The sequence below is a fragment of the Lissotriton vulgaris genome, chromosome 4_1 (assembly GCF_964263255.1).
Source record: "Lissotriton vulgaris chromosome 4_1, aLisVul1.2, whole genome shotgun sequence".
In the NCBI taxonomy this organism is placed as follows: domain Eukaryota; kingdom Metazoa; phylum Chordata; class Amphibia; order Caudata; family Salamandridae; genus Lissotriton; species Lissotriton vulgaris.
This window is the reverse complement of record NC_141691.1, coordinates 1,807,159,329-1,807,184,279: the sequence shown is the minus strand read 5'-3', so window position 1 is coordinate 1,807,184,279 and position 24,951 is coordinate 1,807,159,329. Positions and strand designations below refer to the sequence as shown.

The following is a 24,951-nucleotide window of genomic DNA, read 5'->3' as shown; positions in this document are numbered from 1 at the left end:
CTGGAGTGGGAATAGTAATTTTTATCTCTACGCTACCCAAGGTTTTCCCTACTGTTGCACTCTCTGGAGTTGGAATAGTAATTTTTACCCCTACACTATTCAACACTTTTTCTACTGTTGCACTCTCTATAGTTGGAATAGTAATTTTTACCATTACACTTTCCCTACTGTTGCACTCTCTGGAGTGGGAATAGTAATTTTTATCTCTAAGCTATCCGACGTTTTCCCTACTGTTGCAGTCTCTGGAGTTGGAATAGTAATTTTTACCCCTACGCTATCCACCGCTTTTCCTACTGTTGCACTCTCTGGAGTGGGAATAGTAATTTTTACCCCTACGCTATCCAACGCTTTCCCTACTGTTGCACTTTTTGGAGTTGGAATAGTAATTTTTACCCCTAAGCTGTCCAACGTTTTCTGCAACGTTTTATATAATTATTTTAAAAACATTAAAAGTATATTTAATTTTCTTAATTTATTAAACATAATTCTTTACTTTTTATTTATGTTTTTGTTTTGTTTGTAAATGTATTTGTAATGTATATTTTTTATTAATTTATAAATTATTTAAAAAATTATTACAACTTATTGTTAAGTACATATATTATATATTTTCTGTATATGTTTAATAATGTATTATTTATTAATTTTAAACATTATTAGATATTTTTAACTATGTTGATTTTATTTATTAGTGTTATTTACTTTATTTTACATTTATATTTTTACAGAAAACAAAATGATATTTTTAACATCGATATTTTTAACATCTATATTTTATTTTCGATATTTTTGTACTTACCATGTTGTAGATAGGATGTCGATATTCTTGCCTTCGATATTTTTGCATCGATATTCCTGTAGGTCGATATTTTGTAGGTCGATATTTTGTCAGTGATCCGTTTGTGTCTATGTGTGTTTGTGTCTGTGTTCTATCTCTTGTCTGTTGATAATAGTTTTTCCACAGGGTAAAGATTTTTCTGGAGGATTGCTTTCTGACTTTAATCTGTTCTCCAGCACATATTAAAAATACATGGCAACCTAAGATCTTGTTTCATTAGAAGCAGAGCAAATTGTGTGTATCTCTACCTACATTATCATGTTGTCTGTTACTAGTAATTATACAACTAAAATACCAATTGAGAACTAATGTTAAATGTATTTTTACTTACAGTAATGGTTCTATAATTGTGCTATACAGAGCAAAATATCCGTATTGGACAATGCATGCCAACTGAACTCAAGTATTCAATGTGTTTTATCTCTTTTGAAGAATGAAAAAAATATGGATGGTACTAATAATTTTTCCTTTTCTCGGTTTCCTATATATTTAGGACTGAACTCACAGAATATTTTTCTGCACCTCTAGTGATCACAGGTACTCATAGTAATCATGATGGGAGGTGAAATTCCAATCCAGATTTAGAATTAAATCAATAGATAATTACCTGTAAGCGATCCATCAACATCAATCAGAACAACTTCATGCTCCCATCTGAAGCCAGCCTTGTTACTTGTGTTAACAAACTGGATCCCATCAAACTTTGCACTCCAGCCGCCGCATCTGTCTGTACACAACCCTGCTACAGACGTCACACCAATGGCAGCACAGCTGCGATCAAAATTTATGAACTTTGTCAAAGAAACTGTAAGTCCTTCATCGAAAGGAAGGACAATGCCTCTGGAAGAGCAGTATGAAGAACCCAGTCCAAGCTCATCCAAATACCCAACAATGGTGGCATTCTTTATGACAGCTCCACTGGTCTCTCCCCATCCTCCAACATAGTCGAGGAATATTCTCTTAGTCTCTATGCCAGCATTCTCATTGTTTACCATTAGAAAATTCTGAAAATGAAGAGCTCCACCATTCACCCATTCTGCTCCTTTTTGGCAATTCCAGGTTGTTAATGAATCAAATATGGCAGGCTCTGGAGTACGGGAATAGCAGCTGCCTCCCTGTGTGGGGAAATAGGACTCAAAGATCCAGATCCCAAACCAACCTTGCGAATGTACAGTGTTGTTATGGAACTCTCCCAGAGGGACCCGCTTCTGGCAAATATTTGGATCATAGGAAGGCCCATCTGGATTGTCATGCATTCTGTACCAGAAACCAAAATGGGTTCCCCCCGCTGCAGCATTGTGCCTGATCGTGTTGTTTGGATTGGTCACCCAAAATGCAGCTGGAGTAATGTCATCATTCAGAAGGCTGGTGCTCTGCTTGACAAAAACCGCAAGGTTGTACTGCAAAACATTACCATGTTCTATCCCATCTTCTATGAAAAATGCTCCTCCCATGATATCGTATATCACATTATTCTCCACAAGAAGATGGTGTGTGTTGTGAATGGTCACAGCCCTGTTGTACGTCTGATGAATTGCACAGCCTCTCACATAGGACTTAAACTGCATATCACCCATCAGATGCCAGTGTATGGGGTACCGTCCCAATCTAAATGCTTGACCAGCGTGAAAAACCTAGGAAATGGAAAAACAATATGCATTAGTGGTATGCCAAGAGGCATTGTTGTCAGTAGGCTATGCAATGAAATATTTGCTCATGAAGTCAATAGTAAACTTGAGACACAAAAATCCCAATTACAATTGAAATGGTAATCCCATTCCAGTCTTAAACTATCTTTTTTGACTAAAAGTGTATTACATGTTTCTAGGTGTTCCTGCACCTGGTAGCATCAGGTGTGGTAATACACAAGCACAGTTCCTCCTATCAAAACCAAGTGGAATTCCTGCCCGTTGATGGAACCGTAATGGGGAGGGCATGCAGAGACATAGCAGCATCATTTTGCATCTTGAATATCACTTCACCTTACTGAGTCATTACCTCGTAATAGTTGGGTGATTCCACAATGAAAGAGTCTGGAGGCAAATTTAACACCTACCCATTACAATGCAACTTGTGATCGGCAACGATAATGAGCACATTGCCCGTTTGACTCTTTAACCAATAATAATAATAATAATAATAATAATAATAATCTGGTATTTGTAAAGCGCAAAGTAATCACCCCTAAGGGTCTCAAAGCGCCATGGCCGCTTGGGAGATTAAGTGAGCTATTACCCAGAGTCACATTATACTGAGCGGAGCTGCCCCTGGATTTGAACTGTGAGCCCCGGCGCACTGGAGTCAGCTGCTCTGGTCGATGCGCCACACCTCTACCGATGCATTATAATCAGCATGCATCTCTTTTTTGCTTCCAAAAATCTCATCACCAGGCTACAAGGGATGCTCAGCCAGACAGCCTTCACCCTTCCAACCAGGAACACATTAATCCATCTTTGAAACAGCTATATTGGAGGGAAATTAGTCTTGAATTCAAAACTCTATACATTATGTCGGAAGCACATTGGGGCAAAGCTCCTGGCTCCCTTTAGAAACTCGCTCGCTGCAACACTCCATCAAGGGTCCTGTGATCCTCATCGACTAACCCGACCATACAATACTTTAAGGAGCTAAAGACGGCAGAAAGTCCTCGTCCACAACAGTTGGGCAGACTAGGCACCCATTTCCCACTGAAAGGCAGTTTAGAGAACACCAAAAACCATAATATCCAAACAGGTGTTAAATTAAAGACTTAGGGGCTCAGTGAGTGAAAAATTTCTCATCTGGGGTCATCTTCACATCCAGCTAGACTCTACCTTGCACATTATCAGAGTTTTTAATTATTTTTTCTTATGAGGCTATCGCAATGCTCTAAAAGGACCTATGCGACGTAGAGAACCTCACAAACTCTTCAGTAAACACATAAATCAAGAAAAGCAGAATAAAAGAGAGAACTTAAAAGATAATTAGATCAAATAGACAGATCCTTCCCATCCCTGTGTAGAAGAGCACATTTCTTATTTATTGATCATTGAACGTGTGAAAGAAATAGCCAGTTGTATTGACACATGTAATAATGCATTTTGATTCCTACGTGAATAATGAATAATCCATTCAGGTAAAGCCAAAGAGATGACCAAACAACATTTTCTGCCTTTGCCCCTTTATACTTTATCAAGGATGTTTCTTTGAGAAGGAGGTTTGTTCGTCACCATCAGACATATAATTGTGTTATAAACAAGCGAGAATGAAAAATACCTCCACGTATTCAATCCTCCCGGTCGCAAGTTGCATGTTTGGCTGCGGTGCGTGGAACATGATGCAGCCTCCAAACTGGTCACTGCCGATTTCTTCACCAAAACGCCCCTGGAAGCACGTCTGAGTGGCAAATTCACCTGGGAAAAAGCATAATAACTTGTTCAGAAAAGGCAGGTTCTGCCCTGAAGAAGTGAGGGTTGTCTTCTGTCAGGTGAAGATGAACAAACAAATAAAATGTAATCTTTGTAAATAAGAAAGTTGTGAATTTTGATATAACACATATCAATTTTTGTTGTGTACACCAGATTTTAACATTTGTACAATATTTTGAAAAAGTACTCATCTAAATAGAAGTGGTTAATAGAAACTAAAAAATAATAAAAAGAATTGTAATTAAAATCAACAAACATACTGTCTCATCCGTATGTTTTGACTAAATAATTGTCCTATCCAGAAATTAGCGACATTGGCATTTTTTTGTTTATTAGAAGCTTGTGGCAAGCTGTGTCGTTGGGAGCCCAGACCCAGTGGTATTGTTCACTCCGGTACTTCTTGGCACGAGGCCCCACCCACTCCAAGGCCCCACCCCTTATCACACAGTAAGATTTAGACTCAGGTTGGCAGGTCTGAACTCGGCTCAACTGCCCACCCTTCCTCAGCGTCCTTCCTTTCTGGAGCCCAGCTCTTCGGTAGTAGCCCCACCTGTACCCCATCTCTCCCTTTGGTTTATATTTTTTCAACAGGGGTCACTCCTGTACTTTCCTCTTTCCAGTTTCTGACTCTACTGCCTTGTATCATTTAACTCCTCCCACCCCCCCCACACTTTTGATGATAAATAACTTAATGTGTTTCAATTAATTAAAATCGTACAAAAGAAAAGGCAGTAGTCAAAATCATGTAAAAGGCTTGGATATAGAAAATTGATGAAGCACAAGTTAAACCTGCCAATGAACAACTTTAAAGTGCAATGTGCGCTGCCTGGAGGTTGTCAGAAAACCACAAGGTACCAGGATAGGTCATAGTTTTAAGGCTATTGTTTCCACTCTGGCTAGCAACTTAGCCTAGGGTTCTGGCTGTTCCACAAGGAAGGTTGTGTAAACAGCAGATTACAGTGCAAATTAGTGCCCTTAAAAGTGCTTGTGTGCATTCTGAAGGTAGTCAGGATAGCATCGAGTTTGTGGTGATGGTGGTCCACTGTGACTGGCATCATGACCCAGGTTTCTGACTGATCCCCGAGAAAGATATTTTAGACAGTGAAGCCCAGCTACTCCTTAGTGCGCTCAGTTGCTTTTTGGAGAGATTATTTGTTCAAACAGCAACAATTCAGGATGGAGTCATCAAGCTGTAGACAGGAAATGACGGCCTGCCTGCATGTGTGGATCCCTTTGTCCTTTAGCAAAGGTTTAAGGGGGCACCTCCTCTCCTCTGCCATTTTAGTGCAAATGCAGATTACGTGCATAATGTTCTCTTTATTTGTGCTGCATACGCGCCAGTTTCTGTTAGCTATGCAATACAGGAGGGGATGGAGGAGCTATGCAAAATATTTCAAGAAAACACATTTTGTAATTACCAGTAAATGTGAAATGTAATGATTTTTGTGATTGACAATGCAGTATTATAATGAAAATGACGTATTAAAAAAAGAAAACACATTTTGAATGGATAGAGGCAACAATGCCCACGTCCTAGCTGTGGTTTCACCTCAAGCAGTAACAAGACTTAGACTCAAAGAAAAGCAATTAATAAAGAAAGCCCAGTTCTCTTTTAGAATTTGTCTAAAATATGTGCGCTGTCCTCATTTCGGCATATGTCAAAAACCGAAATTCTACCGCCAATTTGTGAGTTCTGTTTTGAATAAAATGGAGCAAGACACAAACTCGACCCATATGCAGTATAGCTTAATTAGCAAAAAAAATCAATACTCTGTAAGCAAAAGCTGAAAGAGTATCCTCAATGTACCTGGATCAAATCCATCAGGGCAAGCCGCGATGTCATCATGCCACTCGACATTGTCACTGCCACGAATAAGGATATTTCTGGTGAGGAGACCAACTTCTGCTCTTGCTTCAAACACTCTACCACCAGGCAGTGTAACAGATACCCCCAAATGTTTGTAAGTAAGTGGGGTGTCGATAGTCAAGGTCCTGCCATCGTCGGACACAGCAGTTATAGATCTCTTCTCATTTTGGGGTTGAGCAAGTCTGAAACAGACCAAAAATAAGTTCATGATCATGCAGTTCTTTGGTTTAGCCTCTTTTCCTCAATTGACTTTATAATGAGTTTCAAATCAAGAAGAGATTTCAAAACTATTTTTTACTGCAAGTGTAATTCAGCTGGCGCTAATTTCTAGTACTTTACACAAATATTCCTATTTTTAGTTGCAGTGGTTGACCTCAATACACTGACAGAAATCTTAATGCTGTCATAGCCCACACACAGTCCAGTATGATCTGGTTTTCAGTGAAATCATCAATTTTAGATGCCATAGACCCAGCCTCCTGGTAAAAAGAACAGACATTTACAGTGCAGTAGGTCTCGCAATTAGGGCCTTCTACATTTTTTGCTATAAAGCACATTATCCTGTGTAAAGAGATTCTGGCATTCTACTAACCTCTGCTTTCTATCAAGACAGAGGCAGTTGCAACAGAAATAAAAAAAAGCCTCTAAGCAGAAATCGATTCTAGTATTTTACTGACCTCTGCTGGTCATTTTCTATCAAGACAGTTAAATAGAAGCAGTTACTACAAAAACAGCAGTCCGTAAGCAAACGCGCCAGCAGACAAGTCCTTGGGCAATGCTGCAATGCCAACACAAAATACATGCAACAGATCTTCCAGACAGTGCAAGCGCTGTCTGGGCTCAACCTTAAAAGGTAGCAGATCAAATCCTTGAATTGGCTGGCTCATTGTGCCACCTTAGAGACCAACATTTTGGGACCAACCAAATCATTTTTTTCCTTGCGAGCAAATAACCAATTTGTTGCCACATGAAAGGAAAGTGCCCTTTACAATCGCTCCACCACGACCCTGCACTCTTCCACTCTCTTTCTCTTTTCCACTTGCCCACCTTTTGCCTCTTCCTTCTCCTTTCCTATCACTCCACCCTGTATGTTAAATTGTAACCTTCTTGCTTCCCTCTTTCAGACATAAATCAAGTATTCTCGTCATTCTTATTGCATCACACTTTTGCATACTTCTCCATGGTTCACGACGTAAGTGCCCCCAAATGGTTATCATAAAGAAGGTACTTTTATTAGGACCCGATTAAGTCAATTTAATTTTCAATACCTTCTTCCTTATTAAACTTTTATTTTGGTCCATCTATATATCTGGGCAGAGTTTATTTTATTACTTAGCTGTTTGAATAACGTTGTTGATTTAACTCTACCCAACACTCACCTTTTCATCTGAAGAATTATGTTCTGATTGGCATGCTGCCCTTAACAAGTGCGACTTTAAGGAACAATATTGTGCGTCGTTCTGCCAAATAAAAATGCCTCATATTGGCAGCTGTTCAAGTCCAGAATCTGGTGTTAGGTTTCCCAGGCCACCCTCTCCTCTGCCTGCATGATATTCAAAAAATGTCTTTTGCTCATGCTTGAATTCAAAATAAACTGACATGATAGGGGAACAGAAATCGGGTTCTGTGACTTCTGTTCATCCATGAGTTCTTAATTGTTATTGCATTTTTGTGCAAAATGTATCATATTTGGTAGACATAAACCTTTGCAGAGTGGCTAATACTGCTGCTTTGTCTGATGTCCGTATTACAATTCCTCAATGAAGAAGTAATATCAAATGTTTGACATTCTTACTCAGTTTAGGAACTTAAGGCATTCTTACCCTGTTTAGTTACATCTATAGTAAAAAGCATAAATAATCGAATATTAACAGGTCATGATTAGAAAAGGGGGTGACTAATGTCCCCATTACACTTTCTGATCTTGCCTTTAATATGCTTATAGTCAGTGGTATCCCTGGTGGAAGACAGACATGCTCACTGACATGCTGCTTCACATACAACTGAGTTCCTTCCACCTTCTGTTGTTTGGGATTAGATAGTTGAAAAAGAGTCAAACCTCATAAAATAGACACTGTTCTGTTGAAGTGTTAGTCCACTAAAAATCCCTTCCGTGTTAATCAATGGGGAGCAGAGCCATGACGCAATGAACATGGCTCTGTCGGGATTGGTGTCACTACAACGCATGCTTTTACATCGCATGCCTTTACAACGCGGTTTTTACCACGCAGTCCATTACAACGCATAATGCTTTTAGGCGCTGGATAGTGAATTATTTAATTTACTATTCCAACTCCAGTCCCCGTGGATAGCAGGGAAGGTGTTGGATAGTAAATTAAATATATTCCCTATCCTAGAGCGCCCCCCAGCGCAATGCGTTGTAATGGTATGCGTTGTAATGGTTGCGATGTAATGGTAGTGCGTTGTAAAAAATGCGTTGTAAGTGATGTTCCCCCTCTGCCGGCCTGTAAACATACCAAACCTGGAGACATGAAGACCAAAGCAGACAAAGTTGCCTTCTTGTAATGATTGTTTTCTCGTGCATGTATTTTCAAAAGGTACCATGCACCTTTCAGTACATCTACGGTCTTAGCGACCTTTGCCGCTGACTATGTTAAAACGAAACATAAAATTCAAATAAAAGTACATACAAAGAAATGCCCAGAGAGCCTAATCCTCAATCATTCCCAACAGGCCAATCACTCACTCAACCATCATCCGTCATTCCTGATACAATGGCAAATACAAATGCCATGATATGTTGCATTCACAGAAGTCTTTTCTCTAGAGAAACGCCTATGCTCGTCTGATTTCTGTAAAGTACCTGTCTCCCGTGGATGCAATAACGATTTTATCTCCGACCTTCCACGTTACAGCATCTGATAAAACCAAAGTAGATGAACTTGCTTCTGCTGTCTTGGCCAATCGAGTCCAAGTCACAGGAACCGGCAAACCTGCGGGTACAAGAACATGTTAGACGTTTTTAAATCGCATTCAAAAGTATACGGATTGTTTGACCTCTAAATGTAAGTTGCAGTGATGTTGCATGTAAGTTGCAGTGATGTTGCATGTAAGTTGCAGTGATGTTGCATGTAAGTTGCAGTGATGTTGCATGTAAGTTGCAACAGTTGCAGTGATGTTGCATGTAAGTTGCAGTGATGTTACATGTAAGTTGCAGTGATGTTACATGTAAGTGGCAGTGATGTTGCATGTAGAGCTATATGAAGAGTGGGCCGGGGAGGTGTAGGTGGACCATAGGGGGACCGGGGCACATTTGCCTCGAAGGGCGCCAGGAAAGCACGGACTGGTGCACCACGATGTCCTATTAAAGACACTCATGGCATTGGTCAGAGTGGTTTGAACTGACCAATGCGGAAGAGAAGGCGTGTGCCCCTGCAAAGCCAAAAGTGGAGACCAGAGAGGGCAGACTGCTGACAGTGACATCTCACAAAGGAGCAGGGCTTCACCCTGAGGCAGCAGAGAAGGATTAGTAGGTGAGGGCAGAGGCTAGAAGCTCTATGTGCAGTGCTTAACTTGAGTGCATGGTTTATGGTATGCCACACTGGCGCTTAATTGTTAACACGAGCATGTCCAGAACATAACTTGAGCTTATCAACTCTGGCGGAGAAGGAGGCACCTCTTGAAAAGAGTGAGTTAACCACAAATAAAGGATGAGGATGTGGCAACTTGCTGCCCGGGCAATCAGTGTTGAGTCTCAAGGCCGGATCAACATCCCATGGTTCTGGGCAAATAAGGTAATCTCCTGGGCATACATAAAACAGGAACGTTCCCTTCGGTAGTGCAACTGGTGCTAAAATGCCTTTGGGTGAGTACGTAGCCGGGTCTGGTGGCTTGGTGGACTAATGTGTCCACTGTAGGGGCATGTGTTTGACCTCATGGTCACAGGTTCAAATCCTGGCCTTTTCATCCTTCTGACGTCAATAATTTCAGTAACATTGAGTTGGGTAGCAATAAATATCTGTCTATACATACAGCAAGAACACAGTATTTATCCTCTCGGGATGATGGATGTGTCGCTCCTGAACATCGCCAGGGCTAGTGAACTTGTGCACAGACAAAGGTTCACCTGGTATAAAGGGGGGAGCTGTCGGCAGGCGTAAAACCACCAACAGTGTGGTGGAGGCAGCGCCAATAACAGGCATCAATAACACAGTAGGGAGGTAGGTAGGCTGTCGGATGAGAAGAAGTGCCAGAGCGGTGTCTTTAGGATGCCTTACGGCAGGGACACCGTGGACAATGAAAGAGCCAAAAAGGATAATTGCAGAGCGGACACGGCACTTGCAGCCCAGGCATGGCCAGGGAGTGTCACAAATGTCACACACTGGAAGCAAGGGAAGCCTAGAAGCCACAGAGCACAACTTCAGGGGCCTTCGTTTCCACGGCATGGACTGGAACTGAGCCGGAGAGTGCTGCCGAAGAGGATTATGGTGACGACCCACCCAATCAAGACTGGGGATCAATGGTTCGCAAATGGGCAAATTGATGTATAGCAGATTCCATTTTGTGATTGTGTAGAGATGATTGATTATTTAATGATTGTTGTGATAATGTATGACCGATCATGTGGATTATGAACAACTGCTAATAAACTGTGGTCAAGATTTACACCACCACAAGGTCTGGAAGTGTCATTAATAACTTGTGTTTGAGCGGTGGCCAAGAGGCCCGGGGGGATGGGGGAAAAGAGGGGGCAGGTAGACCACCTGGGGCAGGTTGAAGAATTGAGCAAGTTTGCTAATGTCAAGGAGAGAGGAATGTACTCTAGCTCTTATGGGTTAGCCTTGAGGAAATTTTAAATAACTTGCTGGACTCCTTTAAATTAGTAGAAGTCCAAACAACAATTATGGACCAAATAATGCCCTTGTTTGTACACTTCCATTGATATTGACATGTATAGTAAGTAATCAAGGCACTTATAGTTATAGTTATAGTTATTGATTTATATAGCGCTGAATCACGCATGAGGAACCCTTCCTGGCTCTCCCTGTGAGGGGCGGAGCCAGGCATCCCAGCGCTGGTGGGGCCATTGTGGAGATTAAGCAAGCTTTTGCCCAGAGTTGCAGCGTGGGGCCCATGATTAGAGAAGGCGCCGAAGCGAGAATTATCGAGTCCGCGGACATTGATCCTAGACCCTGCCGCGTCGGGAATTGAACCCTGGTCCCGGGCCTGATCTCTGCTTGAATGTCTGCCGCCTCTAACCAGTGAGCACCATACAGAAATGCTATGTGTGGATTCCACAAATTAATTCGGTTTCATTTGTTTTAATAAACATAATATGAAGCCTAGCAAAAACTCTCCCACCCTCATTTATACTTACCTTTTTTGCAGAAAACCTATAAACTTAGAAATGGCTGAAGTGATGTGGAAAACACACCGAAAATATAAGGAAAAACTGTGATTTGTATTCACAAAATATTCTCTTTTTCTCACTCACTCAGAGGTCAAGCTAAATTGCAAGGGGCATATGTGCAAGCCCCTAATGCCACTGTAGCATCACTTTTTCGACGCTCCAGTGGCATTGCTCTCTACCACATATTTTCAGGGTGTCATTAAGCCATTTATCGTGGCGTGACACCACCTTGTAAATATGTCCTCTACCGCAGCAGTCCGCTGCGGCAAAGGGGCAGGCAATGAGTGTTGCTGTGAGTGTTCCATTGCAAAACCCAATGCTTTTTGACGCTGCCCCATATTTACAAAAAAGGGGCAACACCAAAAACTAAGGCCAGGTAAAACCTGGTCTTTGGATAGCGATACAAGGAGAAATTATTATTTCTCCTCATATTTTGCTCTGTCTGTGTGTGCTGCATTCTGTAACACACATAGAAACACCAAATTGCCCATAAAGATTGATTATGTACAGGAAAGTGCCCCTTCCTGAACATAAACAATCACTCCTGCAGCCCAGGCACCTTTGCAACATGGACCATGGGTGACTTTGCGCTGGCGCCAGCAATACCAATTTTGGAGTGACACTGCGCTCCGACATTTTATTGAAAATATCTCCCCAAGTCTTCCAGGAAGCTCAGAGTGTGCATTTTTAATCCTCCCCCTTTTAGCTTTTAAGCTTTTAATGATGGAAGAAATGTGAAATTGAATGGTTTGATTCCTGCGGTGTCTTTTTTTCATTCAGGGCGATTGGTTCCAAAAGACCTGGAGCTGCAGAGCTGCGTGGGAGTCCACAGGCTGCTAGCCCTGGTATTAGTAGAAAGAGAAGCAGTTCAGGAGAGCAGACTGCCAGAGTCCTTTATAGGTCCCAATACTAGAGTGGTAGAGCTGTGTCTGGGCTCCAATAATGGAGGTGCAAGGATGGTGAAGGGCACGATACAGGTGCATTGGCAAAGCTCAAGTAACGGTGCCGCAGATCACAACACTGGTGCAATGTTGGAGCTGTGTATGAGCCTGGAGAGAGGTTCTTTGTCTAAGCTGTGAATGAGCTTAAGTACTCGAGGAGCAAGGGTGCAGAAGGCTAGCATAGAATTGCAAAGTAGTGGTTTCAATAGTAAAATAACAAGGTACAGCTGATAAGGACAGAGGTGCATTATCAGGGCTGTGCATGGGTGACACTAATTGAGTAGCAGGGTGTTGAAGGCCTTAACAGAGGAGCATTAGCAGAGTTGTATGGACATCAATACTAGAATGACATAGTTGATGAGGCTGCACGTTGATGTCAAAGTTAGAGTATCCAGGGTGCTCACAGGTAGGATAGAGGTGCATTGCCAGAGCTGTGTGTGAGTCTCAATGCAAGAGTAGCCAGGGTGCCGAAGGGCAGGAAAGAGGGGCATTGGCAGAGCTGTGCGTGGGTCTCAATGCTAGAGTAGCCAAGGTGCCGAAGGGCAGGACAGAGGGGCATTGGCAGAGCTGTGCGTGGGTCTCAATGCAAGAGTAACCAGGGTGCTCAAGGATAGGTTAGAGGTGCAATCGCAGAGCTGTGTCTGGGTCTCAATGCTAGAGCAGCCTGGGTGCTGAAGGGCAGGAAAGAGGGGCATTGGCAGAGCTGTGCGTGGGTCTCAATGCAAGAGTAGCCAGGGTGCTCAAGGATAGGTTAGAGGTGCAATCGCAGAGCTGTGTCTGGGTCTCAATGCTAGAGTAGCCAGGGTGCCAAAGGGCAGGAAAGAGGGGCATTGGCAGAGCTATGCGTGGGTCTCAATGCTAGAGTAGCCAGGGTGCCGAAGGGCAGGACAGAGGGGCATCCGCGGAGCTGTGCGTGGGTCTCAATGCTAGAGTATCCAGGGTGCCGAAGGGCAGGGCAGAGGGGCATTGGTGGAGCTGTGTGTGGGTCTCAATGCTAGAGTAGCCAGGGTGCCGGAGGGCAGGAAAGAGGGGCATTGACAGAGCTGTGCGTGGGTCTCAATGCTAGAGCAGCCGGGGCGCTGACGGGCAGGACAGAGGGGCATTGGCAGAGTTGTGCGTGGGTCTCAATGCTAGAGTAGCCAGGGTGCCGAAGGGCTGGACAGAGGGGCATTGGCAGAGCTGTGCGTGGGTCTCAATGCTAGAGTAGCCAGGGTGCCAAAGGGCAGGAAAGAGAGGCATTGGCAGAGCTGTGCGTGGGTCTCAGTGCTAGAGTAGCCAGGGTGCCGAGGGGCAGGACAGAGGGGTATTGGCAGAGCTGTGCGTGGGTCTCAATGCTAGAGCAGCCGTGGTAGTGGAGGGCAGGACAGAGGGGCATTGGCAGAGCTGTGCGTGGGTCTCAATGCTAGAGTAGCCAGGGTGCCGAAGGGCAGGGCAGAGGGGTATTGGCAGAGCTGTGCGTGGGTCTCAGTGTTAGAGCAGCCTGGGCACTGAAGGGCAGGACAGATGGGCATTGGCAGAGCAGTGCATGGGTCTCAATGCTAGAGCAGCCGGGGCGCTGAAGGGCAGGACAGAGGGGCATTGTCAGAGCTGTGCATGGGTCTCAATGCTAGAGTAGCCAGGGTGCCAAAGGGCAGGACAGAGGGGCATTGGCTGAGCTGTGCATTGGTCTCAATGCTAGAGTAGCCAGGGTGCCGAAGGACAGGAACGAGGGGCATTGGCAGAGCTGTGCGTGGGTCTCAATGTTAGAGTAGCCAGGGTGCCGAAGGGCAGGGCAGAGGGGCATTGGGGAAGCTGTGTGTGGGTCTCAATGCTACAGTAGCCAGAGTGCCGGAGGGAAGGAAAGAGGGGCATTGACAGAGCTGTGCATGGGTCTCAATGCTAGAGCAGCCGGGGCGCTGACGGGCGGGACAGAGGGGCATTGGCAGAGCTGTGCGTGGGTCTCAATGCTAGAGTAGCCAGGGTGCCGAAGGGCTGGACAGTGGGGCATTGGCAGAGCTGTGCGTGGGTCTCAATGCTAGAGTAGCCAGGGTGCGGAAGGGCAGGAAAGAGGGGCATTGGCAGAGCTGTGCGTGGGTCTCAATGCTAGAGTAGCCAGGGTGCCGAAGGGCAGGGCAGAGGGGTATTGGCAGAGCCGTCTGTGGGTCTCAGTGTTAGAGCAGCCTAGGCGCTGAAGGGCAGGACAGAGGGGCATTGGCAGAGCAGTGCATGGGCCTCAATGCTAGAGCAGCCGGGGCGCTGAAGGGCAGGACAGAGGGGCATTGGCAGAGCTGTGCATGGGTCTCAATGCTAGAGTAGCCAGGGTGCCGAAGGGCAGGACAGAGGGGCATTGGCTGCGCTGTGCCTTGGTCTCAATGCTAGAGTAGCCAGGGTGCCGAAGGACAGGAACGAGGGGCATTGGCAGAGCTGTGCGTGGGTCTCAATGCTAGAGTAGCCAGGGTGCCGAAGGGCAGGGCAGAGGGGCATTGGCAGAGCTGTGCATGGGTCTCAATGCTAGAGCAGCCGGGGCGCTGAAGGGCAGGACAGAGGGGCATTGGCAGAGCTGTGCATGGGTCTCAATGCAAGAGTAGCCAGGGTGCCGAAGGGCAGGAAAGAGGGGCATTGGCAGAGCTGTGCGTGGGTCTCAATGCTAGAGTAGCCAGGGTGCCGAAGGGCAGGACAGAGGGGTATTGGCAGAGCTGTGTGTGGGTCTCAATGCTAGAGCAGCCTGGGCGCTGAAGGGCAGGACAGAGGGGCATTGGCAGAGCTGTGCATGGGTCTCAATGCTAGAGCAGCCGGGGCACTGAAGGGCAGGACAGAGGGGCATTGGCAGAGCTGTGCGTGGATCTCAGTGCTAGAGTAGCCAGGGTGCCGAAGGGCAGGACAGAGGGGCATTGGCAGAGCTGTGCATGGGTCTCAATGCTAGAGTAGCCAGGGTGCCGAAGGTCAGGGCGGGGGGTATTGGCAGAGCTGTGCGTGGGTCTCAGTGTTAGAGCAGCCTGGGCGCTGAAGGGCAGGACAGAGGGGCATTGGCAGAGCTGTGCGTGGGTCTCAGTGCTAAAGTAGCCAGGGTGCCGAAGGGCAGGACAGAGGGGTATTGTCAGAGCTGTGTGTGGGTCTCAATGCTAGAGTAGCCAGGGTGCCAAAGGGCAGGACAGAGGGGCATTGGCAGAGCTGTGCATGGGTCTCAATGCTAGAGTAGCCAGGGTGCCGAAGGGCAGGACAGAGGGGTATTGGCAGAGCTGTGCGTGGGTCTCATTGCTAGAGCAGCCGTGGTGCTGGAGGGCAGGACAGAGGGGCATTGGCAGAGCTGTGCGTGGGTCTCAATGCTAGAGTAGCCAGGGTGCGGAAGGGCAGGAAAGAGGGGCATTGGCAGAGCTGTGCGTGGGTCTCAATGCTAGAGTAGCCAGGGTGCCGAAGGGCTGGACAGTGGGGCATTGGCAGAGCTGTGCGTGGGTCTCAATGCTAGAGTAGCCAGGGTGCGGAAGGGCAGGAAAGAGGGGCATTGGCAGAGCTGTGCGTGGGTCTCAATGCTAGAGTAGCCAGGGTGCCGAAGGGCAGGGCAGAGGGGTATTGGCAGAGCCGTCTGTGGGTCTCAGTGTTAGAGCAGCCTAGGCGCTGAAGGGCAGGACAGAGGGGCATTGGCAGAGCAGTGCATGGGCCTCAATGCTAGAGCAGCCGGGGCGCTGAAGGGCAGGACAGAGGGGCATTGGCAGAGCTGTGCATGGGTCTCAATGCTAGAGTAGCCAGGGTGCCGAAGGGCAGGACAGAGGGGCATTGGCTGCGCTGTGCATTGGTCTCAATGCTAGAGTAGCCAGGGTGCCGAAGGACAGGAACGAGGGGCATTGGCAGAGCTGTGCGTGGGTCTCAATGCTAGAGTAGCCAGGGTGCCGAAGGGCAGGGCAGAGGGGCATTGGCAGAGCTGTGCATGGGTCTCAATGCTAGAGCAGCCGGGGCGCTGAAGGGCAGGACAGAGGGGCATTGGCAGAGCTGTGCATGGGTCTCAATGCAAGAGTAGCCAGGGTGCCGAAGGGCAGGAAAGAGGGGCATTGGCAGAGCTGTGCGTGGGTCTCAATGCTAGAGTAACCAGGGTGCCGAAGGGCAGGACAGAGGGGTATTGGCAGAGCTGTGTGTGGGTCTCAATGCTAGAGCAGCCTGGGCGCTGAAGGGCAGGACAGAGGGGCATTGGCAGAGCTGTGCATGGGTCTCAATGCTAGAGCAGCCGGGGCACTGAAGGGCAGGACAGAGGGGCATTGGCAGAGCTGTGCGTGGATCTCAGTGCTAGAGTAGCCAGGGTGCCGAAGGGCAGGACAGAGGGGCATTGGCAGAGCTGTGCATGGGTCTCAATGCTAGAGTAGCCAGGGTGCCGAAGGTCAGGGCGGGGGGTATTGGCAGAGCTGTGCGTGGGTCTCAGTGTTAGAGCAGCCTGGGCGCTGAAGGGCAGGACAGAGGGGCATTGGCAGAGCTGTGCGTGGGTCTCAGTGCTAAAGTAGCCAGGGTGCCGAAGGGCAGGACAGAGGGGTATTGTCAGAGCTGTGTGTGGGTCTCAATGCTAGAGTAGCCAGGGTGCCAAAGGGCAGGACAGAGGGGCATTGGCAGCGCTGTGCATGGGTCTCAATGCTAGAGTAGCCAGGGTGCCGAAGGGCAGGACAGAGGGGTATTGGCAGAGCTGTGCGTGGGTCTCATTGCTAGAGCAGCCGTGGTGCTGGAGGGCAGGACAGAGGGGCATTGGCAGAGCTGTGCGTGGGTCTCAATGCTAGAGTAGCCAGGGTGCCGAAGGGCAGGGCAGAGGGGTATTGGCAGAGCTGTGCGTGGGTATCAGTGTTAGAGCAGCCTGGGCGCTGAAGGGCAGGACAGAGGGGCATTGGCAGAGCAGTGCATGGGTCTCAATGCTAGAGCAGCCGGGGCGCTGAAGGGCAGGACAGAGGGGCATTGGCAGAGCTGTGCATGGGTCTCAATGCTAGAGTAGCCAGGGTGCCGAAGGGCAGGACAGAAGGGCATTGGCAGAGCTGTGCATGGGTCTCAGTGTTAGAGCAGCCAGGGTGCCGAAGGGCAGGACAGAAGGGCATTGGCGGAGCTGTGCATGGGTCTCAGTGTTAGAGCAGCCTGGGTGCTGAAGGGCAGGACAGAGGGGCATTGGCAGAGCTGTGCGTGGGTCTCAATACCAGAGTTGGATTTCTCAGGTGGGAGCCTTCACATCTCCATTCCCGACGAATGTTTTCAAAGTAGAGTTGACAGCCAGATAAGAATCCACCAACTTGGCCCTACGGAACAGCGCAGATGTTGCCAGACCTTTATTTTATTTCTTTTAAAATCTTGTTTGATAAACCGTGCTAGCATCTAGAATGGGGTTCAGACCGAAAAGTCTTACCATGAAGGTCGAGGATGCCTTGTCTCACTGCCAAGGTCTTTGCGCCATACAGCGGAAGTTCCGGGGAGCGCAGATGTCCATGGAGTGTGATGATAGCTTTGTGCTGGAAGGGGGCATCTTCTGTTCCAATCTAAATGAGGAAACACATGGCAAAATGAAACGTCACCTTTGAGCCACACCATACAGCTTAAACCACAGTGGGGCATATTTACAAGCCTCTGTTGCCACAGGAACATCACTTTTAGTGACTTTCCTGTGACGATACGGGCTGCACCTTATTTATAAGGCAGCGCTGAACCACTTAATGTGGCCTAACCCCGCTTTGCAAATAAAGCACCCTTTCACACTATAATTAGCGTGAATAGGGTGGGCAATGGCTGATGCGGTGGGCGTTTCACCACAGCACCCATTGATTTTGACGTTGCCCCGCATTTGTAAGGGTGGCGTACAAATAGGCCAGTGCCAAAATGAAGACTAGGTAAAATCTGATCTTAACATGGTAAAATGAGGAGAAATGCTTTATTTCTCCTCATTTTCGCTGTCTTTGTGTGCTGAATTGTGCAGCACACATAGAAACAGCAAAGCACCATTAATTGTTTTTTTATGTGACTTTCCTGCACATAAACATCATGATAAACCATGATCAGCATCTGTTCACTCTGGCCAAGCAAATATTTGAAAACATATCCACCACCACAACCTTGCTTGAAGCTATGAAAATACGTTTCCAGAGGTATTTTAATGTCATACAGGTCCAAATATATGCGCGATGGTTTGCACGAGCCAAAGTAAGTTTCTGATTAAGGCCTGGGTATATTTCAACAGTCAGCATCTCATGTTGCATCTTTATTCAACAGCACGTGTGGTAAAGAATCCTTTTAAACAACATTGTATACATAAGGCCTACACCACTTGCAGTGTAATTATGTACCTGAAGAACTCCGCCATCTGTAATCAGAATATTCTCTGCCTGTAATTCGATGTCAGCTTCATCAAATACCAGAGTTCCTGATGTGGGCAAGTCAAAACCAGAAAAGAATCATCAATGTTTGATACATATACTTTTTTAATGAGAACAGAAATGTATCATCTAGGGAAAACACAACAGAATATATGACAATAAAAGACAAGCATTGGCAAAGCCAATAGTTCTTACCCTTGACACCAACTAGTCTTATCAATAATCAACCCTCAGAGACCATTATAAGTGCACTGGTATGCTCATTGGTCATCTTAGAATAGTTTTGTTTTAGTTAAATAATTTTAAGTTAGCAGAACGTACATATGTTTATAAGTGTGTCACCATCGTATAATAATTTTTTCTTTAACTAAAATAAAAGTCATTCCAAACCGCCACTACACATGCGATGACACACATGTTGGCCCTATTGGGATTGTTTTTCTTTTAGTTTAAGAAACATTATTTGGTAATAGTCTCCGTGGTTGAGTGTGCATGCGCGCACATATGCAGCCATCTTGGAATCCTTTTAAAACTATTGTAAGATGGCCGTCCACTGATACAACTGCAGGTGGCGAAGTAAGCACAAAGAGGCAGGAGAGGGTCTTTTTTGTTATGAAGGGAAGCACAGGAGCGGAAAGAAGCAGGAGGGATCAGAAAGACACAAAGAGAGGGAGAAAAACGGTGCCTCCTGTGATGCAAAGTCTAAAGTCAGCAGTGAGACCGAAGTGCTCCATGGGAGGAAAGCCATTGAAATTGGAGCAGAGAAATGAGACAGAGCAAGGGGTGAATACAGAGCCCATTCTAATTCTATATTAGATAGTATAGGTCTGATTGCCAGAAGACACCTGTCGCTGTCTGTAGGCAAGACCAAAAAAGGAGAAAAGAAACAACGTCTTTACTGCAGTTGCAATGAAAACAAGCACTGGCAATGGCAACAGGTCTGGCTTTAAAGGAATATTGTACTGTAGTGTGAAGTATTACAAGTAAATAGCATGGCAATAGATATGTATTTCTGCAGAAGCAAAGAACCAAAGAATAATGTTGGTTTGCTTAAGGGTCAGGTGACAATTGCACTGTCAAGCCAGACCTAAAAATCCATGCAAGTGAATGACTGCCCTCATCCCATCTGTGCTGCTGCCAGAGAAAAACAACATACATTATCTAGTTATCTATGACACTAAAATAACATTCTAATGTCCTTTGTGCCCCTGAAAGTTCAAGCTCATGCAGCTGGATACATAAGCAACAAAATCACATCTGCGGTTGAGGGAAAACACGTTTTTTTGTGGAAGCACACAACTGTCCAATAAAAACATGTACTCCTGGGTCCAAACATGTGGGTGGAGGCAAATCCCCTCTCTTGTGATGCTCACATTATTTTCTGGCGACAATGCTCACATAATTGTCTGGTGACCGTGCCAGTCAAGCCAGAATCCAAAAAGACAAGCCATTCCCATATAGAAAGTAGTCATCACTATTATTGATTAGGTTTCTGTGACTATTATAAAACATACAGTACTAGATTACTGCTTACTGTGATGCAATTACGCAGTTATTGGCACCAACCGATCACTGCAGAAATATCTTTGCAATGTAAATATCAACATTTTGCAATGCATGGCTGATACACCTATCATTTTTTATGCCAGTAGATTGGTGATATTTATGGCTTTCAATTACACCTGCATTGGTACTATTACTAGTTCAATATATATAACATGGGTCAAGCTGCTTCCCTATTTCTGATTTTGGGCCCTCATTGGGGATCTGTTTTAGGATCAAACATCTAATCTCAATATGATTTCATTAGATTTTGTCTGTGGAGCTCAGACACTCGGAGGCTTATTGGCACTAAGAACAAAACCCAGGTAGAGTGGTAAACTGCCAGAGAAAGAGGGGCTAGGAGAATACGTGAGTTTTCCAATCTTCTATACAAACATGACACTCTGTATGTCCTAGCAGCAGGGGAAGCATGTTACAGAGTTTGGAACCCATCATTTAAAGGCAGAACTAAGAGGTCACCCTTGAGAGTTCAGAAGAATAAAGTGATTTGTCAATAAAGAAAATGCACTTGAAGTGGATTTGCTACTTTACTAAAGGCAAGTGTAGATCTCGCATGTCTGAGAACCATGATCTTGTGTTTGAGATGGAGAATGGATAGAACATTGGCTTCTAGCACTTGCATCATTTGTACACTGGCATATGTTGTATGTGTAGACTGTTACACTAAAGCCTTCAAAAAAGCATGCCGCGACCAACGTGGAAACTGTAGGCAATGTCAAATACTCTTCAGTGTGTTTGATCAACAGTCACGCCCCAGGGACTTGAATTTAAGGAGTGACAGGGGCGCATCACCCAACTAGCAGGTTAGAGTGCCCTTTCCTTGCGCTCATTATTGTTGTCATATTGACATTTTATTTCAAGAGTTTGTGCAAAATTATTGTTGCACTGTCTCCATGGCTGTAGGAAGGTTGCTGAGCAAGCCTGGAGACCGGCTATCCATTGGGTGATGAATGGAGAGTTGTCCCCATAGAATAGTGCTCTACAACCAAGCAGTCCTATTATGGGGTTAGAAGATGCACATATACATTGAAAATCATTGGAGACTTTGAGGATGCTGAAAGGACTCCTAAAGAGGAAGGGGAGCTCTTTGATTTAACTTCACAGATTGCACGTGGCCTGTCAAAGAAACTGGGAAGTACAGTGTCACTTCTAGCTGCTTCCCTGAGATTGTAAAAAGATCTGGCAGTCCATGACAGCTTTGCATGTTGGAAAGACATCAACAATTATCTTTCCTGTCATATTACCCTCATCCTTAATAGCCCATAGCTCTTCAGAGTGATGGAGCGGGTTAATGAACAATATTTTGTTCAGGCTTGTGAAGTCAGACTTCCATAATGTTTAATAAAACTAATATGTTTGCTGCATGTTATTAAATCAACCTAGAATAAACTGTTCAACATGAACATTTGGAACTAACATTATGCTTATTTGTGCAAAATGCAAAAGAAATAATACAATAATTATTGTCTATTGTCTTTGTTGTATACTAAGTGCTGCTGTTAAAAATAATAGTATGTGCTTTTAAATGTGCTTTTGTCTTGTCTTTTCTGTGACAAATGCAGTTCCAGATCGGATTGGTATATCAAAGGTAATATATGCTGCTTAAATGTGCTTTTCCTAGGTAACATAATTAATGGGTTAACATTTAGCAAAGGGGATGGGTAACAGAACAAATGTCAATTCTTTAATTAATTGATGTTTTATGTTTGTTTAAATAATAGTTTTCCAAAAGAAGCATAGAGTTGGCTGCAGAAAAATAATGCATTCTAAAAAAAGTGACGCAAGAAAAAGTTTCGCAGAAAATTGACGCTTTCTGAAAAGAGGCCTGCTGATGTAAAGCCACAAGAGAAAACGTATTTTGAAAAAGATGAGAAGCCTAGAAACTTTTATTGTGAAAAGTTTTGAAAAGAACTGCCAAAGGCGACCCTGTGGAGAGGTTTGCTATTCTGCCACGGGAAGCTCAGAACGGACAGGCTCAAGGCCAGGATGTGAGTCGTGGCATTTTTGTGCATTACATGAACATCTTTGCTACAAAATGTAGCAGCCTAAGGAAGTGCCGCCAGGACTCTGTGCATGAACAATGGGTTAGTAAAAAGGCCCAGACCTGAGGTGGAAGATGTCACAATTTACTGTGGCATGAGGTGGTTCAGCCAATGGGGAGCCAGAATTCAGCTGTTGGAATGTGAAAATAGTTAGTTTAGCCTTTGTTTCGGGGTATAAGAATTGGCTCAAGGGGCAGACTTTTTGCTACGCTTCTTGATTCCAGAGGGTCGTGTTCTGCTGATCGACGAACGCACGTAAGGAAAGGAGACTTTTAAAGAGTTTGTTTTCAGGCGATGAGGGTAGAGACAGGGAATTAGTTAGGGTTTGGAAATGCTCTTTTTCACTTATTTCTGTTAATGAATAATATTTCTTGAATCAAGCTCTCTTTATAAATGCTGAATAAACCTTTCTTTAATGAGATTTTCTAATACTTGTTTAATAACGTTCCAAAGCCTAAGTTTTCATGAATATGTTTGAATAAACTTACTAAATGACAAGCTGGTCTTGTTTATTGTAGATAGTTTATACAACATATTAAATTCATTCGCCTCATGATTCAGCTGCTCTGTTATTTTTATGGTCCTGGTATTGATTGGTAAGTTTGGTGGTAGATGGTGACATCATTTATGCAGAATTTTGGTAGGAGCGCTGGATCAAGAGGAATAAATCATACCAGTTGCTGGTCCTTCTCTGAGAAGAAAACTTAACTCACAAGGGTCTATTACATCTAACAATCACAAACATATGAAACATTTTTACACACTGGCAGTAACAACATATGTGTTCTTTCCCGTCATGAATCGTCCAAATATCAAATGAAGTTGAAAATAACTAATCCCACAAAAAAGCTTTTGTGGCTCTGTTAGATTGGTAGTGTGCAAATAAGGCAAGAATCCATATTTCGTCATACATTCCATCTATCTATCACACAGCTGTGGTGGTAAAATCATTAAGCTATGGTCCACTGAAATCCCACGCATCTCATTCACCTTGGTCAATTTAGCTACCATGCAAATTCATTCATGCATGGAATTCCTATAGACCTTGAAGACTAACTAAACACATTTTAACATAGGACTTTGATTCCCACAATCTCGGAGAATCTACGCTTCATGCATTGCTCCTACGAAGGAAATCTGTGGTTGCTACAATTATGTAGGAGTATAATGAGTAAGTAGCATATGGCAAAGTGACCCACTAGCATTTGACTGGGAGATAATTCTGCAATCACATACGGAGGAGGGGAGTTTGAGTTAGAACCACTGACTTGCGATTACACAAGTAATTTTGAGATCAACAAGGAGTGAATATTCACTTGTCTACCAAGCCCCCACTCTATTCACGGCAGGACTGAGAACCTAAGGCAGCCCTGCGAACCTTTGTCAGATCAGCCCCAGTACGGTGCATAGTGAGTGCAGCAAGCAAGTCTGACCACTAGACGCAGAGGTTATGGGGGTGGGGTTTCTCGCCCCAAGAAAATGTTGGCAAAAATGGCACATTCTACAACACATATTTCCTTTTGAAACATAGTAAATGATGATCTTATAGTGCAACAGGGTACTACTATCTTTATTGTGGCTTTTCAATGATTCCCTTACTATCAGCCTACAACAGTGCCCCTAATCTCCCTGTAGCCCCTTTCTCACATGTATTTAATTTGTTTTGTAGTGCGTCACATACCAGTGTAGGGTGTTGGAGCACCTTACATCACACAAACATACAGGCACAATGAATCATACATGTATAAATCAGTGTATTGAAAATGTTGCATAAGACAAAGGGGAGTATAAGGTGTAGGTATGCCTTTTTTAAGAGTTCATCATCTTGGGAAGCACAAACTTATGATTTAGAATAAAACACAGTGATTAGGATTGGCTTTTCTAATAAGAATATTATATCTGCCCAAACAAACCCTATTTAGCACCCTTAGGATAATGAAAGACCCCTCAAAAATAACTTTCTACCCTGTACCATGTAGTTTGCATGCAGCTCTATAATGGCACTTCATAGCTCTCTGTGCTATATTACGATTGTAACTTATGAACTGCACAGTAACAAAAGGGTCTCTGTGACAAAAGCAGTAGCCTACTAAACTCTGCACAAAAAATACTGTTCTGTGACCTGCATAGTTCACCCTTTGGAGCAGGCATATTAAATGCCTGTGCTACCTTAGATGGGTCAAAACTAGCACTAGGCAAAGTTATATTGACACTTTAATTGTTGCATGAAAACTACTGGACATACAAGGAACTCTGCAGAGGGTGTTTTCAAACCTGTCCCCAGTAACAAAAAAGGTTCCCCACCCTCCCAGCCTCGCAGGGAAACGCCTGATGCCAGCCCGGCCTTGACTCTATTTATTGTTGCGGGAAATCTTTTTTGCACCCATTCTGAAGCACAGGCTACTGCAGAATATCAACATTTATAACTACAATATTAGACAAGTTTCACATGATAAGGAAAGCTCCAAAGGTTCTGCAAAATGTAGAAAAATCTCTCTTAGATTTGAGAACAGAAGCTATCATATGATTAGAAGCAAAATTCAATCAAGATTGTCAAAACACTTAACACAATTTACATCCTCAAATTTATATTAAACTGGAATTTTACTATCTC

General features: G+C 44.7%; 1 protein-coding gene across 1 annotated transcript in view; it reads right to left on the bottom strand.

Annotated features, from left to right (window-relative positions):
- The window catches only part of LOC147724585 (fibrocystin-L-like), a 505,554-nt gene that overhangs the window by 210,804 nt on the left and 269,799 nt on the right, over positions 1 to 24,951 (bottom strand). The window contains exons 46-51 of the mRNA XM_086918064.1: positions 18,703 to 18,779; positions 17,772 to 17,901; positions 8,937 to 9,066; positions 6,053 to 6,294; positions 4,094 to 4,230; positions 1,446 to 2,472 (exon numbers count right to left, since the gene is read on the bottom strand). Coding sequence (XP_086774190.1) covers positions 1,446 to 2,472; positions 4,094 to 4,230; positions 6,053 to 6,294; positions 8,937 to 9,066; positions 17,772 to 17,901; positions 18,703 to 18,779 — 1,743 coding nt within the window. The remainder of the gene's footprint in view (positions 1 to 1,445; positions 2,473 to 4,093; positions 4,231 to 6,052; positions 6,295 to 8,936; positions 9,067 to 17,771; positions 17,902 to 18,702; positions 18,780 to 24,951) is intronic.